The sequence below is a fragment of the Triticum aestivum genome, chromosome 1B, assembly GCF_018294505.1.
Source record: "Triticum aestivum cultivar Chinese Spring chromosome 1B, IWGSC CS RefSeq v2.1, whole genome shotgun sequence".
NCBI classification, from domain to species: domain Eukaryota; kingdom Viridiplantae; phylum Streptophyta; class Magnoliopsida; order Poales; family Poaceae; genus Triticum; species Triticum aestivum.
Genome location: NC_057795.1, coordinates 169,285,542 through 169,310,800, shown reverse-complemented (window position 1 = coordinate 169,310,800; position 25,259 = coordinate 169,285,542). Strand labels below are relative to the sequence as shown.

Here is a 25,259-nt window from a genome sequence, read left to right as displayed (position 1 = left end):
TCCAAGCTTGATATGATCAAGCATCGCACGCTCCCTCTACCAAAGAGATTGGTGTTAAACCTAAATAATTGTTATTTGGTGTTTGCGTTGAGCATAGACATGATTGGATTATGTCTATCGCAATACGGTTACTCATTTAAGGAGAATAATGGTTACTCTGTTTATTTGAATAATACCTTCAATGGTCTTACACCTAAAATGAATGGTTTATTAAATCTCGATCGTAGTGATACACATGTTCATGCCAAAAGATAGTAATGATAGTACCACCTACTTGTGGCACTGCCACGTAAGTCATATTGGTGTATATGCATGAAGAAACTCCATGCAAATGGACCGTTTTGACTCACTTGATTTTGAATCACTTGGGACATGCAAATCATACCACATGGGCAAGATGACTGAAAAGCCTCGTTTTTTCAGTAAGATGGAAAAAGAAAGCAACTTGTTGGAAGTAACACATTTTGATGTGTGCAGTCGAATGAGTGCTGAGGCATGCAGTGAATATCATTATGTTCTTACTTCACAGATGATTCGAGTAAATGTTGAGTATATTTACTTGATGAAACACAAGTCTGAATTATTGAATGGTTCAAGTAATTTCAGAGTGAAGTAGCAGATCATTGTGACAAGAGGATAAAATGTCTATGATATGATCATAGAGATGAATATCTGAGTTACGAGTTTTGGCACACAATTAAGACATTGTGGAAATTGTTTCGCAATTAATACCGCCTGGAACACCATAATGTGATGGTGTGTCCGAACATCATAACTGCACCCTATTGGATATGATGCATACCATGATGTCTCTTATCGAAGTACCACTATAGTTTATGGGTTAGGCATTAGAGACAACCACATTCACTTTAAATAGGGCACCACGTAATTCCGTTGAGATGACACCGTATGAATTATGGTTTAGAGAAACCTAAGCTGTCATTTCTTAGAAGTTTGGGGCTGCGATGCTTATGTGGAAAGGTTTCAGGCTGATAAGCTCGAACCCAAAGCGGATAAGTACATCTTCATAGGACACCCAAAACAGTTGGGTATACCTCCTAATTCAGATCCGAAAGCAATATGAATTGTTTCTAGAATCGGGTCCTTTCTCGAGGAAAGGTTTCTCTCGAAAGAGTTGAGTGGGAGGATGGTGGAGACTTGATGAGGTTATTGAACCATCACTTCAACCAGTGTGTAGCAGGGCACAGGAAGTTGTTCCTGTGGCACCTACACCAATTGAAGTGGAAGCTTATGATAGTGATCATGAAACTTCAGATCAAGTCACTACCAAAACCTCGTGGGATGACAAGGATGCGTACTACTTCAGAGTGGTACATAATCCTGTCTTGGAAGTCTTGTTGCTAGACAACAATGAACCTACGAGCTATGGAGAAGTGATGGTGGGCCCGGATTCCGATAAATGGCTCAAGGCCATAAAACCCGAGAGAGGATCCATGTATGAAAACAAAGTGTAGACTTTGGAAGAACTACTTGATGGTCGTAAGGCTGTTAGGTACATATGGATTTTGAAAGGAAGACAGACAATGATGGTAAGTGTCACCATTGAGAAAGCTCGACTTGTCGTTAAGATGTTTTTCGACAAGTTCAAGGAGTTGACTACGATGAGACTTTCTCACTCGTAGCGATGCTAAGAGTCTGTTGGAATTATATTAGCAATTACTGCATTATTTATGAAATCTTGCAGATAGGATGTCAAAACATTGTTTCCTCGACGTTATACTTGAGGAAAGGTTGTATGTGATACAACTGGAAGGTTTTGTCAATCCCAAAAGATGCTAATAAGTATGCAAAGCTCCAGCAATCCTTCTAAGGACTGGAGTGAGCATCTCGGAGTTGGAATGTGTGCTTTGATGATGATCAAAGATTTTGGGTGTATACAAAGTTTATGAGAAACTTGTATTTCCAAAGAAGTGAGTGGGAGCACTATAGAATTTCTGATGAGTATATGTTGTTGACATATTAATGATCAGAAATGACGTAGAATTTCTGGAAAGCATATAGGGTTATTTGGAAAGTGTTTTCAATGGAAAACCTGGATTAAGCTACTTGAACATTGAGCATCAAGATCTATAAGGATAGATCAAAACGCTTAATAGTACTTTCAAATGAGCACATGCCTTGACGTGATCTTGAAGGTGTTCAAGATGGATCAGTCAAAGAAGGAGTTCTTGCCTGAGTTGTAAGGTATGAAGTTAAGACTTAAAGCTCGACCATGGCAGAATAGAGAGAAAGGAACGAAGGTCGTCCCCTATGCTTAAGACATAGGCTCTACAGTATGCTATGCTGTGTACCGCACCTGAAGTGTGCTTTACCATGAGTCAGTCAAGGGGTACAAGAGTGATCCAAGAATGGATCACAAGACAGCGGTCAAAGTTATCCTTAGTAACTAGTGGACTAAGGAATTTTCTCAATTATGGAGGTGGTAAAAGAGTTCGTCGTAAAGGGTTACGTCGATGCAAGCTTAACACCTATCCGGATAGCTCTGAGTGGAGATACCGGATACGTATAATGGAGCAACAATTTAGAATAGCTCCAAGTAGAACAGTTATTTGGAATAGCTCCAAATAGAACGTGGTAGCTGCATCTAGGAGATGACATAGAGATTTGTAAAGCACACACGGATCTGAAAGGTTCAAACCCGTTGACTATAACCTCTCTCACAAGCATAACATGATCAAACCCAGAACTCATCGAGTGTTAATCACATGGTAAATGTGAACTAGATTATTGACTCTAGTAAACTCTTTGGGTGTTAGTCACATGGGGATGTGACCTTGAGTGTTAATCACATATCGATGTGAACTAGATTATTGACTCTAGTGCAAGTGGGAGACTGTTGGAAATATGCCCTAGAGGCAATAATAAATTGATTATTATTATATTTCCTTGTTCATGATAATCGTTTATTATTCATGCTAGAATTGTATTGATAGGAAACTCAGATACATGTGTGGATACATAGACAACACCATGTCCCTAGTAAGCCTCTAGTTGACTAGCTCGTTAATCAATAGATGGTTACGGTTTCCTGACCATGGACATTGGATGTCGTTGATAACGGGATCACATCATTAGGAGAATGATGTGATGGACAAGACCCAATCCTAAGCCTAGCACAAGATCATGTAGTTCGTATGCTAAAGCTTTTCTAATGTCAAGTATCATTTCCTTAGACCATGAGATTGTGCAACTCCCGGATACCGTAGGAGTGCTTTGGGTGTGCCAAACGTCACAACGTAACTGGGTGGCTATAAAGGTACACTACGGGTATCTCCGAAAGTGTCTGTTGGGTTGGCACGAATCGAGACTGGGATTTGTCACTCCGTGTAAACAGAGAGGTATCTCTGGGCCCACTCGGTAGGACATCATCATAATGTGCACAATGTGACCAAGGGGTTGATCACGGGATGATGTGTTACGGAACGAGTAAAGAGACTTGCCGGTAACGAGATTGAACAAGGTATCGGTATACCGACGATCGAATCTCGGGCAAGTAAAATACCGCTAGACAAAGGGAATTGTATACGGGATTGATTGAGTCCTTGACATCGTGGTTCATCCGATGAGATCATCGTGGAACATGTGGGAGCCAACATGGGTATCCAGATCCCGCTGTTGGTTATTGACCGGAGAACGTCTCGGTCATGTCTGCATGTCTCCCGAACCCGTAGGGTCTACACACTTAAGGTTCGATGACGCTAGGGTTATAAAGGAAGCTTGTATGTGGTTACTGAATGTTGTTCGGAGTCCCGGATGAGATCCCGGACGTCACGAGGAGTTCCGGAATGGTCCGGAGGTAAAGATTTATATATAGGAAGTCCTGTTTCGGCCATCGGGACAAGTTTCGGGGTCATCGGTATTGTACCGGGACCACCGGAAGGGTCCCGGGGGCCCACCGGGTGGGGCCACCTGCCCCGGGGGGCCACATGGGCTGTAGGGGGTGCGCCTTGGCCTACATGGGCCAAGGGCACCAGCCCCTAGAGGCCCATGCGCCAAGATATAGGAAAAAGGGGAGAGTCCTAAAGGGGGAAGGCACCTCCGAGGTGCCTTGGGGAGGATGGACTCCTCCCCCCCTCTTAGCCGCACCCCTTCCTTGGAGGAGGGGGCAAGGCTGCGCCTCCCCCCTCTCCCCTGCCCCTATATATAGTGGAGGGGAGGGAGGGCATCCATACCTGAGCCCTTGGCGCCTCCCTCCCTCCCGTGACACCTCCTCCTCTCCCATAGGTGCTTGGCGAAGCCCTGCAGGATTGCCACGCTCCTCCATCACCACCACGCCGTTGTGCTGCTGCTGGATGGAGTCTTCCTCAACCTCTCCCTCTCTCCTTGCTGGATCAAGGCGTGGGAGACATCGTCGAGCTGTACGTGTGTTGAACGCGGAGGTGCCGTCCGTTCGGCACTAGGATCATCGGTGATCTGAATCACGACGAGTACGACTCCATCAACCCCGTTCACTTGAACGCTTCCGCTTAGCGATCTACAAGGGTATGTAGATGCACTCTCCTTTCTACTCGTTGCTGGTCTCTCCATAGATAGATCTTGGTGTTACGTAGGAATTTTTTGAATTTCTGCTACGTTCCCCAACAGTCACCTCTCCCAACCTAACTACTGCCACCCCGCTCCTGGCTTCCTTTGCTGGCTCGGTTCTTCAGCTTGATGAAATCCTCGCCGCTGCTTTCCTCCAAGCCTGCTATGGTGGCTCCGCCATCGAGTTCTGCACCCACAAGATCTCTGACCATCTGTTCCGCTTTTACGTCGCCTCCGTCGAGGTGGCGGAGCTTGTCCTTCGACATGCAGTTTTCAAGCGGCGCCTCGTCTCCCTTGTTGTGCTGCCTTTCGACCTGGTCTTGGCCACACCTGTGCGCCCGGCGATGGCGTTTTGGTTCTCCTACCGCTCCTTGCCCGCCGACCTTGGTGTCTCTCCGGACCTGGGCTTGGCCTTTGAGCGCCTTGCTTGGTCGCGCCTTCGCTCCCCCGTCACTATCCTGGTTGGGAGCCATGCCCACAGGTGTCGCTCGTATGCAAGGATCATCCAGTTCCCACATGATGCCGGGTCTGTGTTCCTTGGCCTCCTTCTGTCATGCCTCTTTGGTGGCGATCATGAGGCCTTCAACGTCACAATGGAGGGAGGAGGGCCGCTTCTCCTTCACCGTTGCTTCTTCGGACGTTGCCTGCCTCATCGCAAGTTTTGGTGACTTCTGGAGGCCTGGCATCCTGCTCCGGTTCCCCCATCCGCCGTCGTCCCTGCGCCCGTCGCTGCCGGGATCCGGTGCCCCTGTGCCCTCGGGGGCGGGTGCCGGGAGCCAGGATCTGGTACCCCTGCGCCGCCGCCGGGAGCCGGCCCCCTCGTCCGACTCCATTGTCCACGCCCTTGTTGCCGCCGCAGTCCCCTCTCCCGTCCGGGCTCCTGCGACCTCGAGTTTCAGGCCGCTACCTCGCCGGGGCGCTAAGGTTCGTCCTGTTCGAATTGGTTCTCGCTTTCGTAGCCTTATCTTGCATGATTACCACATAGATATCACTGTCAACATAAAAAACCCTAGCCCTCCTGTCCAAGTGTGGGTTGCAATTAAGCTTCTAAAGTCTATAGTCCCTACTGTTAAGCTCGTTATTGATGCCTTAGACCACCTATTTTCTAATACAAACGTTTTTACGTGCAAATCGTGCATGCGGGGCTCTTTTGCACTTGGGTCTCCACAGTAGACGTTAGGTCCAAAATGGTTTCCCGCTCTCCCTATGTCCTCTCCCATTTTGAACTTTGGCTGTTTGAATCCCAACAACCGGCCCAGAGCGCCCTGGAATCCTTCCCGGACGTGGACTGCTCATCGACGCTCTACCTGTCCCCCTAAACTCGTGCCGCTCCCCTCAGTGCCCAATCGATCCTTGGCCGTTTCTCCACCAACTTTCAATCCAAAGACTCGACGTTGCCTACTGCCCGTGCTCTATCATCCTCTCTCCCGTACGATTCTACCATCTCCCCGAGCCTTGTCTCCTCGCCATTAAATGATCCAGCTTGTGCACATACGGAGGGATCGGTCTCCCTCCCATTAAATGTGCTAGCAGGTGTGCATTCGAACATGGACTCGATCACGTACGACGGCGCCAGCCCTGCCCTTCCTACCAGCATGCATGCCTCACCCCATTTGGCCCCCACCCCCATGCTTCCCCGGCCACGTCCCCATGCACGCCCGCTGTCCATCAGGATTCACCACGCTTGCATGCACCTCTGCATGCAATGCCAGGCCCACCCTCATGCATGCACGTACTTCTTCGGGGTTCTCTTCACGCCACCGCTGGTTGCGCTTCCATGTGCATGTTTGACCAACACCGCTCCCCCCTGTTGCCGCATGTGTCTTTGCCATTCCCTCGATCGAACCAACGACTCCGTCTGCGTGCTTTTTGCTGCTACAGTGGCAGCCCCTGCCTCTGGAGAAACAAAATCCCCTCACACTACACACGATCTCCACAACGCCTCTCCTGTCACATTTCGCCACCCAGACCGAGAGGGAAAAGGCTACGCCTATTTTTACCCCTACTAGGAACGCTTCAGAATACGAGACCGCCGCGGGACGGTTTTTAAACCTGCCCTCGCAACCCCAAGTCTCTGACAACCTGGCCGCCCCTCCAACGCCCCGATCACCTGGCCCCACCACTCATAATCTCCAAAACGCACCACTCCAGCCTGTCTTGGTTACGCCGATTTTCCGCGCCACTGACCTCCCGGCCCCCCCTACCAGCAATGGCAACACATGCCCCACTTCCTCCTCCTCCGTTCCCTGCCACGACACCGCCATTGTACCCTACGTCTATGACTTGTGGCCCCTAGACTGGTTACCTCCCCTACAGGACTGTGGTACTATACCTCGAGCCCCTCCGATCCGTCTCTCTGGCCGCTCCGGTCAGCGCAAAGATACGCACGCATGCGCCTCCCCCTCCCTTCAGCTTCGCTGCTGTCCATTCCTTATCCCCCCTGCCATGACATGAGTCCTTGATCTCCTCATGTAGACGGTGTTGCAGAAGATTCCCACGCAACCTGCAGCGCGCCGCGTAGCGCCTCGACCCCGCCCCTTCTCCCTCCTATCAAGACGCTCTGCTGCGTCCCAAGGCCAACCCAATCCCCCCTCCTCTTCTACTTATACCCCCCACCCAACCGGCTAAATCACTCACCCCCAGCCTCTCGTCCTCCCATCAAAAGAGCAAGAAGCCTCACCAGCGGTGCTTCCGGTGCCTCGCCTCGGACCACATCGTCTTCGACTGCAGGGACCCCATCCGTTGCGCCCGCTGTTGGCGCTCCGGTCATCGTAGCTTCAGGTGCAAAGCTCGTCGCCTCCTTCCCTGTTTTCCAACAATGCCGCCATCCCCCTCTCCTTGTTCTAACCCTGCTTTCTGCCCTGCCAGCGCCATGAATGCCATGCCCGACAACGCTGCCGCCAACGTCGCCCCCGTCATCCAGCCGCCTGTCGCGGTGGCCCCGTCTTCGCTTCGCTTCGGCTCCTTCCAGGTGGAGGTCGGCGATGCGGGCTCCTCCACTGCCTCCGCCTCCTTGCCGATCCGCCTCAACCCCTCCTCCCACAAGCCCCACCTCATCTGCCCAGAAGCTGCTCTTGATCTCAACTCACCACCTCCTGACCTCTCTGCTCCGGTCGACGGCCTCGCTGACAGGCTACAACTTCACCTCATCAAAGCTATCCATGACCTAGACGAGGTTGCTGCTGCCACAGCCCGCCGCCTCAATCTATCCCCACCCCGCTCAACCCAGGCTTCCCACCGTGCACCTCACCCGCCCCCGGTGCCCTCCGCATACCGCAACAGAGGCCCTCCTACATTTGCTCCCATCCCTACTCCTCCTCGCCAGCCCTTCATTGTAGTCCCGTCCCAGCTTGTCCAGGATGACATAGCTAGGTATGCCTTCGTCCACTTCTGCACTCCCGTCCACAACCCTTTTCCGGAGATCCGTCGCGTGCTCAGAGAGCGCGGAGGCACCCCTGTCTTTCGCGCCGCTGCGTCTTTTTGTGGTGCGGGCTTAGTCTCCTTCCCATCTGCTGCCGCTCGCCATGGCGTCATCACACGTGGCCCCATGCATGTTGATGGTAACACCATCTCCTTTGAGCCAGCTGAGAACCATGGTCGTTCCACCGCTCTGTTCAAGGATGATCTCACGGAGTTGGAGGCCATTGGCTTCCCTCTTGAGCTCTGGCACCCATCGGGTGTTCATTTCGTCCTGAACTTTCTTGGTGAAATCTTCTCCATCGACCAGTACTGCCTCCTTTCCGACGAGCGCACCTCTATTAGGGCTCATGTCGCCCTATTCAAGGGCACCACTCTGCCTGATGCTCTTACTGTCCAGCTTCCTAATCTCGACATCCTAGTTGTCCAGCTGCACGAGCACGGGAAGGTCACTCGCATCAGCCTAAGTGACCCTTCCCCCTTCTCCTCTGATGGGGACTCGGACTCCGCTTCGGACTCGGCTTCCGACTCGGACTCCCCCACCCCAAATCCCTCTATTGGCCTTCAGTGTGCTGCTGCTGCCATGGCAGCGTTTGGCCCCTTCACCGTCTCACCGGAGTTCCCCCAGGGGCCGCCCCCTTCGCCTTCAAGAAATGCTTCGCTTGCCGCTGACACCTTTGTTGAGCTTGCCATCAGCTCATCTGATGATGATGTCCCTCTTGCCAGGATCGGCTTGGCTCCTCCAGTCCTTTTGGATTCCATCTTGTCCGATATCCCAGCCGATCCTTCATGCCCGATCTCCTCGCCAGATCTCTGCATGCCCGACCCCGCTCCTGCACCTGCTGCTTCTGATGGCCCGGCCACCTTGACGACGGCGCCTCGCGCCGCCTCGCCGGTGGTTTACTCTCGCCGTCGAAGGGCGACTGTGGCGCCGGCGCTGCCCTCCCTGCCGGCCTTGGATCTGGAAGCTGAGCCTGTGGTGCACGAGGCCGTCGCCAAGAAGGGACGTGCCTGCCGCAGGCGTGCCAGCTCTGTTCTGCACATCAGGCGGAGTGCTCGCCTCGCCGAGCTGGAGCCATACAAGAAGGAAACCATGCAGGATAAGGCGTCCAAGGCAAAGGCCAAGCGCCTGGAGCTGGGCAACTTTGCGCGTGATTTCGATGATGTTGTGCGCTCTGCTCGCCTGTACCCCGATGATGTTTAGCCTGGCTCCCCCCGCGCTCTCGCCGCTCTGGCCATCGAGTGTGGCTCTTCTCCTGATGAGGCTGAGTTTGTGGCCTCCTCTGCTGGTGCCGTGGCCAAGTGACTTATGCATTGCTGTATCATGCCCGGCTGCTGCCACTGCTTGTGTCCGCCGACAAGCTTATCTGTATTCGTCTCTGTCTGTATCAGTAGTTTGCTTCCTTGTGTCATGTACTCTTCCTTTATGATGGTGTTTGTTGTAGTGCTTTATGTCTAGTTCTACCTTGTCATTCTGTTCATGGAATGTAAGAGGTTTAGGGGATGATGGAAAATGTAAAGTTCTATCTGAATTAATCTCTCTAGAACCAAATCTCCTCCTACTTCAGGAAAGTAAACTCCGCCCCTACTCAGCTAAAACTCAGATCCTTTCTCCCCTCGTTTCTCGATGACGCTAGCTTTCTACCAGCTTGTGGCACTGCAGGTGGACTTCTAACAACCGTCTCTACCTCCTCCTTATCGGTTAAATCACACGCCAATCACTCTTTCTGTAGCTCCGTTACGCTACAATCTCTCGCTTGCCAAACCCCTTTCGTTGTTACCGACATGTATGCGCCAACTGCTCGATCCCTCAAAAGCGTTTTCTTGGACGAACTGAAAAGTATTGCTCCACCGAACAACACTCCGTGGCTAGTCATAGGTGACTTCAATCTGATTCGTTTCCCCCATGAGAAAAATAATCCCAATTTTCATCATCTAGAAGCATCTCTTTTCAACGACGCCTTGGATCACCTCGCGCTTATGGAATTACCTCTCCTAGACAGGAAGTTCACCTGGTCAAATAACTAAGACTCACCTATTCTGGAACGCCTCGACCGTGCCTTCTTCAACATTGCTTAGAATAATTCCTTCCCAAACTGCTCACTCACCTCCCTGCCTCGCCTCACTTCTGATCACGTTCCACTTGTCGTCTCCATCTCGACCTCCATCCCTCGCTCCCGCCTCTTTAGGTTTGAACGCTCCTGGGCCCTGCACCCGGCTTGCCGACGTATCATAGACCAGTCTGCCGCCCAGCGCATCCGCTCCAGCTCATCCCCCTCTTCCAACCTGGCCCAAACGCTTCAAACCTGCCGCTCGCGCCTCAAACAATGGGCTAAAACCCTTAGACCTCCACCTGCCAGGGAACAAAGATGTAAGACTGTTCTTAATCTGATTGATGCCAAAGAGGAATCTCGCCCTCTCTCCATTGCTGAGGCCTCGCTGCGATCTATCCTAAAGCGCTCCCTCCATCGAGCCATCCGCGATCGTATGATGGCAATCAGACAACGGGCAAAAGTTAAGCGCGCCATCTGGGGGGACGAAAACTCAAAAAAATTTCACGTCTCTGCCTCCCAACGCTTCTGTAAAAATTAGATCCCTTTGCTTCGAATTCTAGACCAGGATTTCCACGCCCATGATCAAAAAGCCACGATCCTGAAAGACTTTTATCAAAATCTACTAGGCTGCCCGGCGATCACTTCTTGGAATTTTGATCTATCAAATCTTTACGCCGCCTCGGTGCCTCAACTTCGCCATTTGGATGCCCCTTTCACCTCCGACGAAATAAAACTCGCCTTTTTGCACATGAATCCTAATGCTAGCCCAGGGTCCGATGGCTTTGGCCCTAGCTTCTACAGTTCGGCTTGGAATTCCATCAAGCACAATCTCATTGCCTTTTTTCATGACTTCTATAATCTCACAGCCCAAACGGAGCGCTTTAACAGAGCCTTCACTATACTTCTACCTAAAAAAGATGGTGCCAACACCGCGGATGCATTCCATCCTATCTCCCTGAGAACTGCCCAATTAAAGGCATTGCCAAGCTCCTCACTAATCGACTAAAACCTTTCATTCCTCTTCTCATTCACGGTGATCAAACAAGCTTTATTTCTGGCAGATGCATTGCTGAAAATTTTATTTACGCGGCAGATTCCCTTAACTGTTGTCATAAACGAAAAGCAACAACAATGGTCCTCAAACTTGACTTCAAAAAGGCGTTTGATTCCATTTCCTAGCCTTCTCTACTCAAAATTCTACGCCATCGGGGTTTTCCAGATCGCTTCTGTGCCTGGATTGAGGACCTGCTCTCGACCGGTAAAACCGCAGTCATGCTAAACGGCGTACCTGGTAGCTGGATCCGGTGCAAAAATGGTCTCCGACAGGGTGATCCCATCTCACCCTATCTGTTCATCATCGTTGCCGATGTGCTTCAACAGCTCATCCTGTCTGCTGCCTCCGATCAAGAAAACGAGCTTCACCATCCGGTCTACCATGACCTACCGCCCTCTATTCTCCAATACGCCGATGACACGCTCATCATTGCCCATGCTTCCACTATGGCGGCCCGCAAGCTCAAGCAGCTTCTCGACGACTTCGCTCTTGCAACCGGCCTCTGTATAAATTTCACAAAAACAACTTTCGTCCCCATGAATGTAGATGCCACAACTGCCTCCTCAATTGTGCAGATTTTTGGTTGTGCCACTGCTGGGTTTCCCCAAACCTATCTCGGTCTTCCCCTCTCCCCCACCAAGCTCCCCCCCTCGGCCTTCCAGCCTCTCATCTCTTCTTTCCGATCCCTCCTGCCCGGCTGGTGCGTGAAACTGCTCAATCGAGCTGGGAGGCTCGTGCTCATTTCCGCCGTTCTGGACTCTTTCTCAACCTACTTTTTGTCAGTTTTCAAAATTCCGAAGAAGACACTAAAGACGCTGGACGCCATTAGACGGGCCTTCTTTTGGGCTGCCGAGGAGACATGCTCAGGCTCCAAATGCTTGATTGCTTGGAAAAATGTTTGCAAACCGAAAATTTATGGTGGTCTAGGCATTAAGAACTTAGCTACACAGAATGTCTTCTTATGAAGTTTGCTTTCAAATACCTCACACATGTTGAAAACACACAACTGCCATGGATTTCCTGGTTAGACAAACAACACCTATGCAGCCTATCCCACCTTGCTTCCTGCCAAAACCCTTCTTTCCTAACCAAAATAATCCAACAGCAGTTGCAGAATTTGCTAAACACCACCTTTGTGCTAACCAATAATGGTCAGAAAACCTTTTTCTGGATAGATACTTGGCTACTGCCGACCACTCTTGCCTCTGCTTTCCCGTGCCTTTATTCCCACTTCACAAATTTTTTCATCCCAGTGGTTCATATCATGCGAGATGGGATACATGCGAACCTGTCCAACAGGATAACCTCGGCCGGCTCGCGCGAGCTAGCTGCTCTTTGCTTGTTATTGCAGGATGTCCAACTGACGGCTGAGAAGGATGAGCGATTCTTGCTGTATGGGCAAAACTACTCCTCCAAGTCTGCCTACAAAATCCTGATGCAAGAAGATGCTGAGGATGATCATGCCGACCTAATCTGGAGATCCAGGGCGCCGCATAAACTCAAACTGTTTGCTTGGCTTCTCTTCAGAGGACGCCTAAATACTCGAGCAAATCTGTCGTTCAAACATATGGCTGATTCTGCAAGCTGTCCTCGATGTGCTGGTTCCTCTGAAGACACTACTCATCTGTTCATTGCCTGCTCGCGGGCCATGCAGATCTGGGTGCACCTAGGCCTCTCCGCTACCCCCAGGTTCCAAGATCTCTGGCTGGTCACCCTTCCCCAGCAGCTTGACAGCAGGGTGTGGCCGGAAGTGCTTCTCGTTGTGCTGTGGAGGATTTGGGACTCTCGTAACGCTACTGTTTTTCGCTCTTAAGATCACTCTTCTCGCACTACCATTCAGAACATTGTAAATGACTTCGAACTCTTCTCACACCGGTTCAGGGACCATGCTGACAAGGTAGCTGCCACGGCTTGGCTAGGCTACCTTACCACACGGCTTGCCGTGCTCTTGTAATCTGTGACTGTCACTGCTCGGCCTTTTGGCCTCTTGAGTAATATATTCAGGTGGGGATCCTCCCCCCCCCCCCCCCCCCCGTGACCTTCGTTATACGGCCGTCACACACTGTTACTTACATTTCACTAACCCTGCTACAAAGGATACCCCTAGTCAAAAGTTGTTTTCATAACAACAACATGATGTAAGTAACACGAGCAAAGCCATACCATATGTACAGAGTTAGAAATATATTGCAAAGTGCCACATCTAGGTTCTGCACAATGTGGAGGACAACCTTTACTTCCTCAGACCTGCTCTATAGCTCGACATACAATCAGCAAGTATGTACAATCCAATGCTGTTAACCACATCTCAATGTAGTATGCACCAACATCAAAACTACAATGCAGCTCCTTAAAAGAAAGGCCCATATATTTCAGCTCACAAGCAGTTTGTCTCCCAGCTCTTTGCGGTAGAAGTGAATGAGGCCAGCGCTGTCGATTGTCTGCAGCTTATCCTTCAGTATCTTCGTGTAGTGGTCATCCCTGTCCTCCAAGCTCCTCATCAATTCAACCTGATAAGCCAGAAACACTTCGAATATATCAGAAGCTGTGTCCCAGAAGGGCGACTTTGAGAATACGACTGTGTTAGGATAACTTGTGGCGGATGTATAACTTGCACCCACCTGTCTCTGGAACGACTCAAATTCGTCGAAGCTCAGGGAACCATCACTGTTTGCATCAAGGAGATGCATGAGCGCCATCGCATCCTCGCCCTCGGCACCAAGATCTTCCATCACCTCCGTGAGCTCCTCGATGCTGATCCTCCCATCACCATTTTTGTCTATAAGGCAGAAAGCCTGGTTCTTGCATTCACCTCCTCGATGATCACTGGCTGGGAGGTCTCGAAGGCGAAGAGCTGCTAGTTCTGCCGCGGCCAACATAATAGCCTTGAGTCTTTTAGCCTGGAGAATATTCAAGGAATGTTGATTCTTAGTCATGCCCCAAAAATAATCTTTCAGTTCAGTTTCTGAAAAAGGTATATAAGAATGCTAATTTCAAGATAAAACCATATGTCATGGTCAAATCAAGCAGACGAGTGTATCAGTTAGGAACATGAACCAAACCAGGTCACTACCATCTCAGCTGTGAGCTCTGAACTAACTGTTATTATTCTTACTGAAATTGTCACTGGGTTATACTCCCTCCGTTCCGATTTACTCGTTGTGGTTTCAGTTCAAATTTGAACTAAAACCATGACGAGTAAATCGGAACGGAGGGAGTATAACCCAGTGACAATTTCAGTAAGAAGCCTCATATGCTGGATGAAATTTAGGCGTATCTTGTAGCAAGCAGCATTTTACATAACTTATAAAGCCTATGTTTGTACATGTTTTGGCCCTATGTTTGATAAAACAACTTATCTACTATGTTTTGAAAGATACCCGAGTGCCTTGATAAATCCAGACGATTCAATGTACTTCAAAGGAAGAAAGAGAGTTGGAATTAAGTAGATGGCTCACCTCTCCGGGATCCGTAAGACCACCCTTGTAGAGAGAGTGAGACGCTTCTCCACCAATAGCAATTCTGTGCATCTCCTTGGTGCGTATTTGTATCTCCATTAGTGGCCTCGTCTTCCCAGGTTCACTTACATCGATTGCCACATGCAGGCTCTGATAGCCATTTCTTTTTGGCTGTGTCACATAGTCCTTTGTCCTACCTGGCACTTCCTTCAACAGAGCTCGAATGATTTCGTGTGTCCTGTGACAGGCCCTGGGGCCCCAATCAGATGAGCCACCATCGCATCGAGGGTCCAAGATTATCCGTAAACCAAGTATGTCATTTACTTCTTCTGGTTTCCGGCCATCTTTTACTAGCTTCTTCATAGTACTGAAACGGCTTTTGTACCGCCCTTCAATTGAGATGTCCTGCACAATCTCGTTCAGCTCATCATCGGATTTCAGTGCCTGAAGCAACTGCGCCTTGTAGGCATTTATCAAGAGCTTGCACTCGGCTTCTCGGTTCCTCAACCATTGATCGACATGGTCATAGGAATGAGGAAACAAGTACCTAAATGAAAGATCTTCCAACTCTAGCGACAGATTACCAGCCCCGACAGCATGAGCAAGTGGAGCATATATCTTCATTACTTCAAGAGATTTTACTCGCTGAAGATGCTTGGGGAGGTACTGAAGGTGTCTCATCGTATCGAGCTTCAGAGAAAGCTCCAAGATTACTGCCCGGATGTCATAGTACGAAAGGAAAAACTTTCTCAATGAGCTCGCACTTTCATCATCCAATACGTCGACCTTTGAGTGAGCAACCTTAAGCCTTAAGCTCTCGTGCAGTAAATCAGCTATGCCAGTCCCAATTTGAGCTTCTACATCGCTCATGCTTATAGTCCCCGCATCAAGCGCTTTCCTCAATATGCCGGCTGAAATAACTTCCGCATCCATCTGCCGTCATGCATACAACAAGAATTCAAAATCCCTGTTAACATGAGAGCTTAAGAGTGGATAAATAAGCCCAATGATGCTTAACTGCGTTATCATACAAAGCAGTGCAAATATCTTATGAATCACCATAACCTTACAGGGAAATGGAGCGATTAGAAATTGGTCAAAGAGCCTAATCGTAAGCATGGGTTAACTTGTGGTGGTTTTTGACAATTTACACGTCCAAGAAAGGCTCTGCCCATCAATACAGTCAGATGATATTGCCTTCAACTTATGGTATAAATGAGGAATTCAATGGAAAGTATGAACCAAACAGTAGCGATCAGTGACATGAAAATAAATAATCATAGTTAAGCCTGAGGTTAATAGTTTGTGTAACTGAAGTGTGACTGTGAAACGAGGAATGCTGAAAACTGGCTTTCATGCCGTGGCTAAGTTGTAAAACTATCTGCCTTTCTAGGCATCTTCTATCTATGATCTCGATACGTCAGCTTTGACGTATCCTTGAAAAAGAATTCGGCATATTGAGTTACTCATCGTTTACTTAATTAATGCAATTCTTGTTCATGCGAACTTGAACTTGATCCAGGAACCCACAGGTAACAGGCCAAAAATTATTAAATTCTACGAGTACTTCATGCGAACACGAAAACCCACTCCCAGTCTCCAAAATGGAACGATATAATCCTTTTGAGGGAACGATACAATCCAGGGACGAAGCTGTTTGGTAGGCATTGGGGTCAATTGACCCCAATGAAATCAGGAAATGCTTCATTAAATTAGTACTACACACTATCTATTTATTGAAGACGACCTCACTGCCATAGACTTGACCCCAGCAAACATTTTTTCTAGCTTCGTCCCTGATACAATCCTATTTACGCAAACGGAACAGGGGAGGAAGCTCTAGTTCAGCACCTGGAGGTCGGCTAAGGTCGCAGCCACCGCGAGGGCTCGCGTGAGGGCCTGGCCGCCGTCGCCGTCGCGGAGGGCGGGGAGGGCCAGCTTGAGCGCGCGGAAGAGCAGGCGCGACGAGGAGGTGGTCGCCAGGCCCTCTCCCATCCTACCCGTGAGCTCATTGAACACGCCCACAAGCTCCGCCACCAGCCGCCCTCCTCCCTCCGGCGGCGGCGTCGCCGGGGCCGATAGCGACGAGGAGGAGGAGGAGGTGGACGGGGCGGATGGGGAAGAAAAGGCAACGGAGGCAGGGAGGCGCAGTCGGTGCAGGCGATGCGGGTTGGGGCATAGGCGCAGGCCTAGGTGGTGGGGGTGCTGGTGGCGGCCGGCGGGGACGGCCGCGGCGGCGGCGGCTGCCGTCGCCATGGGTGGGGCCCGCTCCGGGGATGGATTGCAGGCGACGTGGCACTGTGGCAGCCGCTGTGGGGATATGGATGTGGTGATTGTGATGAAGTGGCGACTGGCTCGCGCCTTGCCACGTAAGATTTGCCATCTCCGCGCGGGAAGAGACGGGGTTTTGATCGGAAATCTGTATTTCTCCGGAAGTCTTTCCTTCAATACGCATAAACATGCCTATCAATAAAAAAGCAAATGTTAAAAATCTGATGTCAGATTTTTAGCATTTGTGAGCGAACGTCTACATTTATCATACGAAATTAGATAAAATTATAATGTCGTTGAGTAAGATTTGCCATCTCTAAAGTAAAAAGGGAGTTTGGGGCCGGGGCACCGGCCGAAGCTTCGGCCGGTCCAGTCCACGCGACCCAGTCGCGAGCAACCACGTGGCGCTGCGGATCTCGCGAATCTCGCCTCATTTCTGTCTCACAGCTCCGCGGATCTCGCCCCCATCCTCATCTCCTGCAGCGCCGGCGTCCACATCTCGCCGTCGGTCATGGAAGGTCGAATCCCGCGCGCGTCCATGGATGTAGATCTCATCCCGCCATGCTTTTACAGCCCGTTTCGCCATTGGATGCAGCCCGTTGACCAATCCCCATCCCCGGTGGTTGCAACTCCCACACGTCTCGTGCTTCTGCCTCGCCGCCGACGAGCCGGACGGCGATGGTCGACACCGGAGGCTTCTGCAGAATCGTCGCACCCCCTCATGTTGCAACCGTTTAAAAAAAAGCTTCATCCCCTAGATGAAAAGCTTCAACCGGATGTAGAGAAAGCTACAAGCGGTCAGCGCCATCGCCGGAAAGCTACAACCGTTGACATGAAATGCTACATCCTTCGATTAAAAAAGCTTCAACCGAAACGATACAAAAAGCCTTGACCAAGTGCTGCTAAAAAGAAAATAGCTACAACTTTTGGTAAAAAAGCTTCAACGGTTGTTGGAAAAAGCTCCAGCCATTGAGAGAGAAAGCTACAACTAGACACTATGAAAATAAGAAAGCTTCAACCAGCGACGGCTGGAGGTGGAAGAAGATAATAAAATGCTGCAGTTTGCTACATGCTTCAACCGGCATAGATTTTTGCTACAACTGGCATAGCATTTTGCTACAACTAGCGTCACGTTTTGCTACAACACACAGCCGGCGTCGCGATTTTGCTACAACTAGCATTGTTTTTTGCTACAACCGGCATAATGTTTTGCTACATCCATCACGGCCGAGCTGCGACCCAGCACGGGTTTCCGTGAATTCTGGCGGCGAGATCCAGCACGGGGGCAGGGGCGGATGCTGCAACCGGTCGCCGGCGAGCTGCTACGGGCTCGCGGCGAGCTGCAACCTCGACCGGCCGTAACGGAGCTGGAGCCCAAATCCATGGCAGCGATCTGCACCGGAGATGCACCGCGGGGGCGTTGCTGGGCTGCGCGGTGCTGCGAGCCACAGGGGATCTCGCCGGAGATGCGCCACGGGGGCCCGAGGAAGAAGAAGTTGGGGTAATTTTAATTTTTTGCTCCAGATCCAACCGCCCGCGCGGCTCGCATCGAGCGGCTATGGCTGGACCGGCCGAAAGTTTCGGCCGGTGCGCCGGCGCCTAGTGGTGCCCAAGTAAAAATGGCCATGCAGTGTAAAAGGTTATGAGTAAAATTGTCACGGTGCAACGCGTAATTGCCATGCGTTGGATCTGGATCCAACATATTTGGGGCGTCGGACTTTTAGTGTTAAAATTTTGACATCAATGTATCTATAGGTTCATTAAAAAATTGTGAAAATACAAACGATGATTAATGGTAGTAAGTCGTACGATTGTCCTCTCGAACACACCAAATCTTTCTTTCCACTCTTATCGTTACTTGTCTTCAGTTTCTGCTTCAGTCGGTACTCGGTACGTCATGGTCGGCCCAATTCTGGGCTGCTGCTCCAAAGGATGAGTTGCATGTCCTCTCGCTAGTCGGGTCCAAAATTGTGGAACACCTCAAAAATCGAGGGAACCGGAGGCCTGCAATGTTCACCCTCTTATTAATCTTGCGTCATGATGAGGACATGACTACCTTTGATATGATCACAAATATCGCATATGCGTATTTATTTGAGGTGATTTCTGATAAAAGTTATGCATTAATTTTATGCTATTCAGAACAAAAGTATTTCACCTTTTTTTCTTCATGCCTAATTGTAGAACTATCGGACATTTGTACAATCCACATATGAAGATAATGGAAAAAGAGACATTTAGGTGCTGTTCAGGAAGTTCTCTCACCTCACTTTGAGTCCAAAAGAAGATAAAACCCAAGTCTTTCACATTCTGAACTCAGATTCAGACTGCATAGACATACCTAATTCAAAATGCCAAGAACTTTCGCATCCAGACTCCGAATTGGGTGATTCTTCTTTTGTTGGAAAGTTTATTTCATGCACTTTCCAATTCCCTTCAAATTCGTCCGGAGCATGAAGATATTGACGAAACAATCTGACGCTGCAACAGAATCTGTGTCAAACTACAAGTCCAAAGGTGTTGCATCACCTTCACTTGGGTCCATGGGCCTTGTATGACCTAGGGTTAATTTTAGACTGCCTTGGGATGTCCTCCCACCTCCTTGGCCGCCACCCCTTACTCCTATATATGTAGATAAATCTAGTAGTTTATGTTGGGGATTTGTTTAGTTAAAATTTAGACATTGCAACTTCATATACTTCGTTTGTGTCCAACGACCAGGCCAAGACCGTTTTCGAATCCCCACTATTATCAATACTTCATATATATATATTCACAATATTGAGATTGCTTTATCATATTCTTGCCTGTTCTTCGATTGCATGCAGGAATAGACCTTCGTGGTCAGGCTGATTGTGCTTCTGGCATCGTTAGTAACCTCATGAGATTGGTTTAGCGATTGCTAAGGCGCAACGTTGTTGCACGTTTGTAGTCGTATCATCAAATCATCTCCACCAAATCGATAGTTATTATCTCATCGAAAAATCGGGACAAACTGCCTCTATCAAGTGGTATCAGTTTTCAGTTTGCTCGGTAAGGTTTCCAGTTATCCTAGATTAGATTTATTTTTTGCCTATTATCCAAGAAAAAGCCAGAAAAAAGAGTTAGATCGGTTCATCCTTTGTCGAAGCCAGTCTGAGCCTTTGCGATTTCTATTCAGTGTATGCATAGTTGAATTATCGGTTGCATCGTCGTGTCGAGCTGCTGGTCTTAGTGTCTAGTTCCTTTAGAGTTTCGAGTTATGTTCACATTAGTCACGTCGTCGCCGCATCATTATCCCTTCCGCTGTCCACTACCTCCATCCATCAATTTCCATCACATCCACCCATCGTTCACTGTCATAATCATAGTTGAGGTTGTTCGCATCTTCGTTTGATCCAATCTACATCTTATCTAGTTTGTTTTTGAAAGAAAAGAAAAACAAAGAAAAAACAAAAAAAAATCATAGAAAAAAGAGAGAAAGAAAAAGAAAAAAGTGAGAGAAAAAAATAATTCTTTTTCCAGATCTATCTAGACGCAATCTCATACATGAATTCAGATTGGAATCTGTTTTGCGCACTATTCAGTAAAACATGCATATCTTTCTCATACGAAGTCCGTCCTCCATTAGTACTCAAATTAAAGCTACCGACGAGCTGCATCTAAATAGTTGTAAAATATTTTTCAATTTGGCACCTCAAAATCGGCTTCTAAATATGTCCTTTTGCCCTCCGAAGTTTACGAACAAAGTTTCTCACTGATTTTGAGGCCAGTTCCTGGATTTTTTGACTCCTCATACGAGCTCGGGATTGAGTGATCCTTTTTGCGTTGAAAAGTTTGAGTCAACAGTATTCTTGAGAAAAAATATCAAAAAATTAGCAACAAGTTTTCCAGGGGAAAGTTGTAGAGAGAGTGTTTGGCATATCCTATTTAGAGCTTATTTCTCACCATTATCTTTAATGCCTTTTAATCTTCATTTATATTGTGCTATCTAGAGCTACTTCATATCCTTTGTTGTTACTAGTATGCTACGTCGTGACCCCATTAGTGTTCTAGACTCGCGTCTCTAGTACGGTCTAGCCTAGGACTAACACAATGCCGTCGTTGAACGTTTATTCAACATTGCATCTCTGAATTATTATTGCTAATCTTTTGCTATCATATATAAAGCCAACCCAGCTCCACATATTTTTACACAGTGTATACATACGTTCACCTGGCAATCATTTTCTCAATCTTTGGAGTTTTTTGACATCGCTAGTTGCCGGTCACCACCTGCAGCATGGTAAGAACTTGTAAGACATTGCTATTTGCTATACTATGAGCGTTTTGCCACCACATCCAAGTAGTTCATAGGAGCATTATTCTCGAATTTGTTTCTTGTTTTCTACTAATTATGACATGTTCCACAGTTGTTAGTTCTTGGGCTTCATCGATTGTGGGAGACGTGCCACCACCTAAGAAAATACAAGAACCGTCACGAGAGGAACAAAGACATCAGAATTTGCATAATCAGGTTAATGTTTAAATGCCACCTTTTAATGGATGTTTTAGCCTTGATTTATATATTGAATAGGAGTACGAAATGAATGTTATATTTGCATCCCATAATTCTGATGATCGTACAAAAGTTAAAGCTGTGGTTAGTACTTTCAGTAGCTTTGCTTTAGTTGGTGGAGCGAACATTGTCGGTTATACCCTGATTTTATACCTACTACTTGGGATGATTTAAAACTTGTCATGAGAGATAGATTCGTCGATGTTTATTATACTCGTGGCATGATTAAAAAATTACAACATTTAAAACAAGGTAGTGACACTGTAATAAAATATTATGATGATTTACAAACTACCTTGTTGCACTCGTTTTTAGAAGAAAGTGAAGAAGATTTTATGGATATATTTTAGGGAGGACATTAAATTCAGATTAAACAGTGATATTTAGGAGATACTAATTTATGAAGAGTGTTATCCTATGAACCATTTGTTTCTTCTTGCTTGCAAAGCTGAACAGGAAATAAAACAATGTGTTGCCCACAAGGAGAACAAGGGCACGGTGCACATTCCCGAGTTGATACGATTGCTCCTTCAACTACTAGGCGTACTATGACAACCATATCCATTATGATGATGATTTACAAACTAGCTTGGTGCACTCCTTTTTAGAAGAAAGTGAAGACAATTTTATGATAGATTTTAGGGAGGATTAAACAATGATATTCAGGAGATAGTAATTCATGAAGAGTGTTATCCTATGGACCATTTGTTTCATCTTGCTTGCAAAGTTGAACAGGAAATAAAATAACGTGTTGCCCACAAGGAGAGCAAGCGCATGGTGCACATTCCCCAAGTTGATACAGTTGCTCCTTCAACTACTAGGTGTACTATGGCAACCATATCCATTGTTATGAGGACTACATCACCTCCACCATGTGACACGTCACCGACGAGAGTGGCTACATCATCATAGTTGATCATAAGAGGTATTGACAAAGGTACCGATCTTCCACCTTCACATAAGTATGATGAATGCCTTGTCAATTTAAATGCATCATGTGATGAGCAACCCACTAATTTGATCACACCACCTATTTTAAGAGGACTATGTTGATGATTTGACTTTGGCATGTGTCATGGTTTTGTCAGGACAGATGTTCTAGTGTGAGGACTTAGATGTGAGGCTATCGCAACTAGGTGATTAGCTTGTCGGGGTTAATCGGAATCAAGAGACATGGATTACCCAGGTTCGGCCCCTCATGGTCGAGGTAATAGCCTACTTTCTGCTTGTTTGCTTATTGCTTTGGAGATCAATTACAAGGAAGTGGATTTGCTTGACCTAGCTATTGATCGATTGTACCTTAGCCTATCTGTCCCTGAGACTTGCCCTTATATACAGGTCGAGACCCAGGGTTTACAAGAGTCCGGATCGTACTGTGATCCGTTACTTAGTATGTTTACAACTTGTCTCCTAAGTAAGGAATCTCCTGGCGACTTGGACTTCAGGGTCACGAGCCGCCGTCTTCAAACACTAGGCCCTAAGCCAGCCCACTGATCTTGTCCCGGGCTCCTCGGCCCATCTGAATCCTTGCTCCTAAGCTGCCATCCGGATGACCCGACCCAATCATGGCGGGTCATATCACGGGGTTATATCCCCAACATTAGGCCCTAGATTGATTTGAATTTATTTATGTCAATCTCCACCATTCAACCTGGCAGCTTATCCTCCGGTCTAGTACGCATATTCTTCGATTCGTCAAACACTGACTTACAACTCTTTAACACTCGTCTGTTTTTCATATCTTATTGCTGACGTCATATCTGAAAACCTTAGAATCCATGATGCCTTCATAACGAAACTTTATGCATATCTATTTATTCCCAAAATCGAGGCGTCTTCAGCTCCGAAAATTACTGCGTCCCCTCGTGCTTCACACCTGCCCTGTATTCTCGGGCCTTTTTACCTTATAAATACAGAGAGTCCTCTTTTTCACTTTTACTCCGCCCCTGTTGCTTCTTCTTCCTCCTCAAACCGAAGCTTTTCGCTGCGTCGCCGCCCCCGTTCGTCCGCCACCGGCGAACTCTCCCAGGACCGTGGCGCCAGCACTAAGGCTTGGCCGTGCCTCGCCGTCGTCTTCCATGACTGTCATGTGTGCCATCCCTTCTTCCATAGATCTGTAACAGTTCGTCAGGGTCCATTGGAGTTCATACCTCCATTTACACCATTGCTAGCATAGAGGCAGCTTGATAGATTTTCTCATAGAGATATAGCGGCAGGAGTGGTGACACCATTTTTGCATCTGAAAACACTTAGATCTCTTTAGAAACCCGTAGTTTGAACAACCACCATTCCAATGCTTCGTCATTAGGGTTAGCCTCTATCTTCCTTTTTTGAACAATTTGTAGATCCATGATTGCAAGTACTTTGGTAGAAACTTAATTATCCAACACTTAGTAGGAATTCAGAGCACTCAATTCAATGTAAGCCACCCTTATATATTTTGCCGGGTTATCACTTGAGATTTACAACCTGCTAGATATATTAGAACTTTCTTCTGTTGTTAAACTGACTCACCTATAAAGTGACTTATTCGACGCTGATAACCTTACCTTTAATCGCAATTAACCGTGCCACCTTATAACACATGTATCAAGTCAATATTTCATAAATAATTCGCCGTTCATCTTTCTGCATCTTCTTATTCTTGCACAACCAGCTCAACATGCCAGAAACCATCATTTGCAACTAGGCACCATCCCAAGTTTCCGATCTTGTTCTTAAGGATTATCAAGAATAGGGACTTCTGCCGATTCAGGAAGAGATTGGCTGGTGAGCCGCCCAAGGAGATGAAACTCCCAATCTTGGCGAAGGAGAGGCCGAGATCTTTGCAGGCCACCTTCTTAGAGGCTTTTCTCCGCCCTGGTCCAAATTTTTCCGGGACTTCTTACACTTCTTAAACCTTCATCCTCAAGGCCTCGGCCCAAATTCCATTTCCAATCTGTGCCAATTTTAAGTCTTTTGTGAGGTGTATCTTCAAATGGAGCCTATTATTCCTCTCTTCAAGGAATTTTTCTATTTTAACCGCCAAACAGAATTTGCTTATGGCCCAAGCTTAGAACTTGGCGGATTATCAGTTCAGAGGTGGCGAAACGGCTCTTTTCATTCAGTCACGCTACCAAGTCATCCCAAAGGATGGATCAAGATTTGGTTCTACTGAAACACAACCCCATCCGGCGAGAACCCCCTACCGGGTTATAGGGTTGAAGGTCTGCCTATGGACTTTGATATCACTAGCTGGGTTATTCCAGAAGAGCATGCTCAAGCCGTCCCTGTATACTCAAAACTCAGGGCCTTGCTAGCTAATGGCTTGACCGGAGTAGATCTAACCCGATGTTGGGTTGCTTGGAGGATTCTACCATTGAGCCGCCGCAACAACTTGATGTGTAATTATTCTGGTAGCCCAAATGACGCGCAACAATACAACAAAATTGACTTGGGAACCGATGAGATAAACAAAATTGTGAAGAAATTACTCGAAGAGACTCAAGATGCATGCAACAAGACGGGGTTGACTCCTTTCTGTAATCTCAACCCAACACCTGTAGTGAGTATATGCATAGTCATTTGTCCGGCTTATGAATCATTTCTTTGACAACCCCACTTGTTTAACTTTGTCTATTTATGCATGCCGTCTCTCCTTTTTGGAAGAGGAAGAAACCCCAAGCAACCAAAACCAAAACTATATCAAGGAAGAAAAGCAAGGCGGCTGCAGATGAGCCGGCAGTTAGGGGCGAGTCACCACTGGCTGATGTTCCATCAGAGGTAGAACTTGACTCCCCTGGCCGTCTCTTTATTGAACCCGTTGACGCCTCTTATTCCCAGGGTGATGCTACAGCAAGCCGGGCCGATGACACTGAGGTAATTTCCATCTCTTCCGGCTCAGAATCCTTGCCTCGCAGGCGCACTAGGCGGGTTGTTCGAAA

The 25,259-nt window shown here is 47.9% G+C and overlaps 2 protein-coding genes across 2 annotated transcripts; one reads left to right on the top strand and one right to left on the bottom strand.

Annotated features, from left to right (window-relative positions):
- Nucleotides 1-7,193: 7,193 nt before the first annotated feature.
- Nucleotides 7,194-9,457, top strand: LOC123114052 (uncharacterized). The gene is made up of 2 exons (XM_044535415.1): nt 7,194-7,326; nt 7,414-9,457. The coding sequence occupies exon 2, from the start codon at nt 7,418-7,420 to the stop codon at nt 9,164-9,166; it is 1,749 nt and encodes a 582-aa protein (XP_044391350.1). The 5' UTR covers nt 7,194-7,326; nt 7,414-7,417; the 3' UTR covers nt 9,167-9,457.
- Nucleotides 9,458-13,239: 3,782 nt separating this feature from the next.
- Nucleotides 13,240-16,885, bottom strand: LOC123114044 (probable GTP diphosphokinase CRSH1, chloroplastic). Its single transcript, XM_044535402.1, has 4 exons — nt 16,380-16,885; nt 14,529-15,461; nt 13,692-13,970; nt 13,240-13,580 (listed from the first exon to the last, which is right to left on the bottom strand). The coding sequence occupies exons 1-4, from the start codon at nt 16,782-16,784 to the stop codon at nt 13,443-13,445; spliced, it is 1,755 nt and encodes a 584-aa protein (XP_044391337.1). The 5' UTR covers nt 16,785-16,885; the 3' UTR covers nt 13,240-13,442.
- Between the last annotated feature and the right edge of the window lie 8,374 nt (nt 16,886-25,259).